A 7409-nucleotide genomic window follows, 5' to 3' on the forward strand; every position below is an offset into this window, starting at 1 on the left:
AGTAGAAAAACGTTTCTAATGCGTGCCTATTTATCAAAATAGTTTCTGTGTCAATAGTGCTCAAAAGCCTGTGCATGCTGACAGAAATCGACAGAATATCCACCACGTCAGGAAAAGAAAACTTCCGTCCGCAAAATGCATCATGTAATTTCATCACAACATATTCAATTCTTCAGAAGAAAGAGTTGCGTCTGGCTTGTCGCTGTTTCCGTATTTGGCAAAGTATCTTAGAGGATTGACGTTCCGGATACGGAAGTTTCGGATTTGGAATACTGTTCTCCACTTATACAAAATGTCCAAAACACCAGCTAAACACAATGCCAGAAGGAACAGTTTCACTTCCGTCGGTGCAATAATGCTGTAAAATAACCACAATACCATGTTGCTGTTTTTGTATATGTTGGATAAATGCTTAGAGTTTGAGCTCAAGTGGTAAATCTTCGTCACATTTTTTAACAGGAACGCATGATTTCTGTTTTGTCGCTGTTAAATTTTTGCCTTCTGGAAAATTTATCACCCGATATTGCACAGTCGGAGAGAAATTTCGAAATAGGAATGCTTGGTGTCTTTATTTTCAAAATATGTTTAATATCCTTCATATGTCGGTCATTACATCTGCATTTTTAACAGAAGATTGAGCAGCTTACTGAATTTTGCAAAATAAAAACTCTCGATTTTCGTACTTTGTATTGATCCTATAGACAATCACTTCACTATCCCGTTCTCAAAGATGCTCTTTGCACCAACAAGCAATTCTTACTTGACAACTTATATTAACACTAATAGCACATCTCCACTCTTATTTAATACTGTAAAGAATCCAAAAGTTATCCATCTATCTTAGATAGACTGGTTAAAACTTGTTACTCAAATTCTTCCGGGTGTCATTACAAACAGCTGAAAACTTGAATATCGCACCATTAGATCTCCAATTAATACGGGAACATTTTGTGTGTTTGTTTATCGTGCATAGGGTATCATTCAGTTGTACATGTATTGCTGGTCAAAAGTTATATATTATTAATGCTTTTACCGGTCATTAATCAGTTTAGTCATTGATCTTTCTTGACCATTGCCACCCAGGGAATAGCCAAAAGAATTGCAAATGGAATATAGGTGTTAACTTCTATAAAGCGGAAATAGCTTATCAATATTTCTTAAGTATTTGTAAACGGTACAATATTTTCGCATAAGGCACAATTGGTGAAAATTATGCATACGATGTAAACTGAATTATATTCTACGTGAAAACAAAGCAGAACATTTAACAATTCTTTGTTATTATTTCACGAAACTGAGTTATTCCCTACATAGTCTTTCCCCACCATGGAGCCTCGCTCTGGCAAGTGCAGCCAAAAACAATAATAACACCAATGGAGGCCAGTAGGTCTGCTGAAAATTTTTAAATTTCATGAAAATAATGACTGCAAACAACAACAATGTGCAAATTAAATTTTTAAAAAAATCACTATTCCATCAAATACTATGTAAGTATTTACCTATTACTTTACCCAAATGAAAAAGATTTCAACATTTATTGAAGGTATCCCAATCTGCAAATGTTTGATTTTTTGCTCTTAAGTTTGTTTTTTTAACTGAGATCTTAATCAAGTAATTAGAATTATGGGTGTCACCACTAGTGATTTAAAAGCTAGGGTTTTATTTTCATGTCAACTGCTTTAGCCTTTTCCAGTCCAACTAATTGTACGCTGGTAGACATATTGTGCTAGTGGGTTACTTATAGGGGATTCTGACCCAACACTAAATCATTTCAGAATCAGCCCAGGACGTCAAATCATTTTGACCTTCTATCACCGAAAAGATGCATCTTGATCATTTAAATTTGCTGCTTAGTTGAAATATTTGCAAATGAGTAATGTGTTCGTATATGCATATCCAAACATTTTCTGTCTGTACATCCTGTTTAATTCTGAATTTTTCATGCACCAAACATTATTACCTCTACGCCGTTTGTCTTTTTAAAGACATTTCTTGTTTCTATCTCATTCTATTTTCACAGTACGGACACATAAATATAAACTGTTGTACATGACGTTGAACTTTCCAAATACAACGGTGGACCACTGCGGAAGTCTAGGCCTACATCATCGGGCGTTTCAGAGCCGCAGATTCAAGATGGCCTCATGAGATGCGCCGGCATACAGGCAAGTTCCAATACTTGCTGCTTTGGTTACTGGGTGTTTTTGTCCTTTGCATCCGTCGCTCCTCTCGTTATGGAAGTACGCGGCTGCAGGCAAGAGAACAATTAAGATGGTGAATTCAGTGCCAGTTCTCACTTATTGTTCCTTCTCAAGGGAAGGAACACTTACGGTGAACATGTCACGCTTGACTGAGCATGTAATGGATACAAGGGTAGCGTCAAAGGAATCCGAATTCCCGTAGGGCGCCGCCATCTTGGACTCATGCATATTTATTACAAATAGCCTCTAGCCCAATATGTGTTTACGCATAATCAATCTTATTTCAATCTTAAGTACAATACAAGTTAAAGCATAGTAAAAGTTCCTTCTAGGGCACATCCATATAAATATAAAATGATCATCTTGTAAAATTTTGGTTGCAATGTCTTTTATACTGCCAAAAAATGTCAGGTAAGTATCTACGCTAGTTAGTTAACATAAATTGTTAAATCCAACAACAAATTAAATCTGTTAACACTTTCAGTAGAGTAAATACGGCAATAAGACATTGACCCGGTCAATCTATTATGATTCGATGTGTGAATTTGTTGCGCACAATTAGAGGGTCGCAATGGGGTTTGTTTTCACATATTAACCATGCATTCGAAGGTAACGATAATATTTGGTTGTTTACATTTAAATGTGCTGATATATGTCTATCTGGTCGGCTGAATGTACATATGTTATGTTCTTCAAGAATGGAGGAAATAAAAGAATCAATTAATCATCCTTGGGTTTAGTATTATGTAATCCATGGAACGCGTTCAGTCAGAGTCGCCTCAATTTAACGCCAGCGCGTTCAGTCAGACAGTCGCCTCAACTGAGAAAGAATAGTTTAACGTCAGAGGTTATTTCTAAGGTCACAGAGTTTAATTGGCCAGCTTGTAATTACAACAGCTTTCGATATCAGTAGCTCAGTCAAGTGTGACTTACCAAATTAAGATATTCCTTACTACGTAAAATAACAGAACAATAAGACACAATAGCTTCTAATAAAGTTAAAATCATGTAACTCCTCAACTGAATATATCATAGTAAAGAATCGAGGTTAATAAAGTGAATATGCATCATCTAAAAATAGACTCCTGCCAAAAAAATGTTTACGTAATAAAATTGTCCCTGGTCACGTGATTTTTTTTTAGCTCCTAACATTTCAATATACAAGTTTCAGATTTGCAAGTGCTTTCTTTTGCGTACTTTTTTACCCTTCCTGATTTGTTTTTCGAGTCGTAAATGCATGTATGAAATTTCTTTGTGTTAAGTGTGAAGGTACACGCTGGTGTAGTCAAGACATATGCTTCCAAATAGCATACTTTGTACTTGCTTATATTTAAACAAAGAGCTATAAAAATAATGTATTTTATAGTTCATTGATTTAATAAAATAACAACTTTGGATTATGATAAAACTGTAAATACTTAGATTAATTCTTAAATAGTAAAGTTTGCACCTAAAATGACAGAACATATTTTTTCATTGCATCATTAAGCATTTGTAACATTATGCTAAAACAATATCTCTTTAAAAATTTATATGCGCTAGAAGGAACCTTTTGGTAAGCTAAATCTTGTAAGAGTTAGTTATTGTCCTCGCTTCTTCCCTCATAATCTAGGCGAGCAAGCTATTATTGGAAGGTTCTCTATGTAACCGCGCAGAATTTAATCAGGAATAGACTGTCTCGCAACTCAGTATTTCGTATCTATCCGCTGTACAATGTAGTGCAATGCGGAATAATTTACCACCTCTGACGTCATTATCGTTACAGACTGCAAAATTTGGCCTACTCTATGTACTATGCCCAGTAGAAATTAGTTCAACATACTTTGAATATTTACCAATGGCGCAGTAATTTACTACGAATAACTGTCGGCTGCATGCCTTTACTTAAAACATTAGTTCACTTTATAGGGGTTTTGAATGCATAACTGTATATATCACCAAATCGCAGTATCATATTGATGATATGGTTCGCCAAATCAAATCCTATATGTATTGGGTTTCTAACTAACAAAGCGCTGTTAGCGCTTGTGCCATTTTTGGAATGGATTCTTTTCATACACGTACTTACATAAATCACCTTCAATCAGTACTGTACTATCAGTACTTTGTTTATAAGTTAAGACAGTTTTGAACTCTCAAGTGTTGCGCTGCTAGACTTTCGTAAACCTTCTGTATATTCCTCTACGGTAGAAATATGGGTTTATACTGGAAGCTATTTATATCCAATGTTTGTTCAGATATAATGGCTTTTTACAGAACTTTGTCGATTAGCTTTAAGTAAACAACAATAATTACATGACTATTGTGTATTTAAACCAAGCTGGATGCGATTTTTTAGAAGAATTGATCTGTTTTCACATGAAAATGAAACATTTAACTGGCCATTAGCAAACTGAGCAATCGATTGGAGGAAGAATAAAAGATGTTACTTAATGTTGAAATATTCGTTCTCCGGCTAATGTACACGATGAAAGGGGTGTTTGTATAACTAGATACAACATAATGGTACAATACTTAAAATACCTGTTTTCCGAGAACAAAATCTACAATATACATGTAGAGCTCGACTTCAGCAGGTAGTTACAATAAATGTGAGGGAAAGCTATATGAAATATTAGTTGTGATTCGCATATTTCTGTTATGGCAAAACAGATTTGCTCGGAGGACGTGTCTATTTCAGTCAGTTCCGTGCGGTTCAACACCACCAAATTGACATTAAAATCAATAGACGGAACTCTTTTATCCAGTCTTGACAGGTCGTCAAAACACTTTGACAAAAAACAAAATGCTTACAGTTTTGATCGTGATCCAGAGCTTTTCCGATATATCCTTAACGCGTACAGAATCAGAGAGGTTCATATTCCGAGAAACGTCTGCCCGATGCTATTCAAAAGAGAGCTGCAATTTTGGAAAATACCTTCCAAAATGATTGCACCTTGTTGTTGGAAGTATCTCTACGAGTCGGAGAGTAACATGGATGATTTGAGAGTGATTATAAATGAGGACAAAGATTATAAAATGCAAATGAAAGCAAACAACCAGATTTCACCAGAACAGAATGGCCAGTTCCCTAAAATGGCGCACAAGGAGAAACCCCTTATTAGCAAAGAAAGGAATGCAACCAAAATATGGATGTTTCTAGAAGAACCGGCATCCTCGACAGCGGCAAAGGTAACTCTTGTTATATGAATAGCTCGTATATTGCATTCAAATCAACAGCTGCCCGACAGTATTTACTTTGCAATATAATAATTTTTATGAGCACGGGTATTGTTTCTAGCGATAATAATTCTGAAATGACAGTTTGTAATAGTTGTGCATTTATAAATCTTATTCAACGAGTTTAATAAATGCAATGTGGAAAGTCACAAATGTAATATTCTTTTTACCACATAATATTCTTTTTACTACATGTTAGTTTTTCCTCTCGAAACATCAAAAACTCTACTTTCTTTTACTATATAGGCCTAAACAAGTCAATTTGACCAACGTCTCCTATACTAAAGACGTCAAACATGTAATGAATAATTTTAAAACATTGCCTTTCTTTACATTTCAGGTCTGGTATTATTTTTACATCTTTGTCGTTATGGTCAGTGTTATTCTTTACATCATATGGCTGGCTCCGTCTTTGAGAGTATCGCGGTACCTCTCACCACTGATCGAACGCAGCATAGACGCTTTAACAGTGAACAAAACCGTCTATCACACCTTGATAACGATGTACAATGAACGGATCGTAATGGCCGGAGGTACAGACCCACATCCGGCAATGTTTGCTGTCGACGTGTTCTGCTTAATATTTTTTATTTCTGAAACTCTAGTTTCGATGTGTGTTTGTCCGGACAAGAAGAAATATTTTAGCGATGGGTACAACTTACTGAAGATCTTCGTTTGTATAGGCATGTCAATCACGTTCGGTTTAGAGTTCAATAAGGACGTGTTAAGAGAAAATGTTAAAGTTGCACATTTCATGGTGGCATGCAGAGCTTTCAATGTGCTACGTCTGCTGCTTATTTTCCGGCTTCGCAAGATCTACAATTCTCTACATATAATGTTGCTGGCTCTGAGGCATAGTCTAAAAGAACTTCTGCTCCTTTTGTTCACATTTATCGTCCTCGTCATCATCTACGGCTGTTTGATATTCTCGGCGGAAATCGAGAGTGATATGTTCCCGAACACTCAAATGTCGATGTGGTGGGCAGTCATTACTATGACAACAATAGGATATGGGGATTATTATCCTGTCAGCTCGCTTGGATACGTTGTGGGCGTGGTCTGTGCAATAAATGGCATAATTGTTCTTTCGCTACCTATAGCTGCCATTGCTGGAACCTTTGGCAATTTGTTCGCGAGAAATTCCGACTTTCAAAAGCATAAGCAAACAATTAAAGATCAAGAAAATGATACTTTTTTTGAACAGGTAGATGTTTCAAACATTTAAAGACAGTAAATAGCCACTCTGGCGTGCCTTCTGTAAAATTTTCCTTATGTTCAGGATGCACACCTCGGCTGTTAATTGACCTTTTTATAAACTACGCGGAAAAAGAAAGTTTAATTAATTTTCGTTCGGCATATATATTTTTTTTTAATTTTAGTAGTTTGTACTTCTATTTATTGGCAGTATAATCACACAATCATGACTGAGACGACTGCAGATACATGTTAGCCAGAGAAACACAGACATGGTTATGGTTTGTCAGGGCGGGACAAATTTGATATATATATATTCATTAAACTAGGCATAGTTCTGTGTGTGGATATATCATTTTGTATTCATAGCAAAGCTTTCATTATTATTAGATTTGTGATTGATTAATAACTCAGTTTAATATGCTTTTATTGACATCTTGTAAAATAAATGATTTCACTTCGCTCATGGCATTTACTGCAAAAATGGAGTGTTAAATAGAAACAAAATACTCATTAAGATATTCATTTCGTTTTTTTTTCATTGAAAACACTGAATATTTCAATATTGCATGCTGTATACTTAAATCTATTTATATGATGGAATGGTCGCACTAATTTCAGCTACTTGAATTTTTAGCAAACAGATTATGTGTTTCTGCGCATGAGTTTCAGCGCATTAAAGAAGTAGACAGGAAGATTGATCGGACCAAAAGGAATAGATAGGAACAGAAATTGCTGCATTTGTAATGTGTTTGATGATGAATTCCATTTCGTAGTTGAATTTTTATTTAAAAG

At 35.4% G+C, this 7409-nt stretch overlaps 1 protein-coding gene across 1 annotated transcript; it reads left to right on the forward strand.

The window, feature by feature from the left end:
- The first annotated feature begins 4715 nt into the window (after positions 1–4715).
- On the forward strand, positions 4716–7020 carry LOC123535459 (potassium voltage-gated channel protein egl-36-like). The gene is made up of 2 exons (XM_045318144.2): positions 4716–5372; positions 5761–7020. The coding sequence occupies exons 1-2, from the start codon at positions 4842–4844 to the stop codon at positions 6643–6645; spliced, it is 1416 nt and encodes a 471-aa protein (XP_045174079.2). The 5' UTR covers positions 4716–4841; the 3' UTR covers positions 6646–7020.
- Positions 7021–7409: the final 389 nt, after the last annotated feature.

This window comes from Mercenaria mercenaria, chromosome 12, assembly GCF_021730395.1.
Source record: "Mercenaria mercenaria strain notata chromosome 12, MADL_Memer_1, whole genome shotgun sequence".
Classification (NCBI taxonomy): Eukaryota; Metazoa; Mollusca; class Bivalvia; order Venerida; family Veneridae; genus Mercenaria; species Mercenaria mercenaria.

Bases quoted from the DNA above. Each gene is read 5' to 3' on its own strand.
- LOC123535459 (XM_045318144.2), top strand. From the start codon at position 4,842: ATGGCAAAACAGATTTGCTCGGAGGACGTGTCTATTTCAGTCAGTTCC. The intron at 5,373-5,760 runs GTAACTCTTGTT...TTTACATTTCAG, and splicing joins CATCCTCGACAGCGGCAAAG to GTCTGGTATTATTTTTACAT.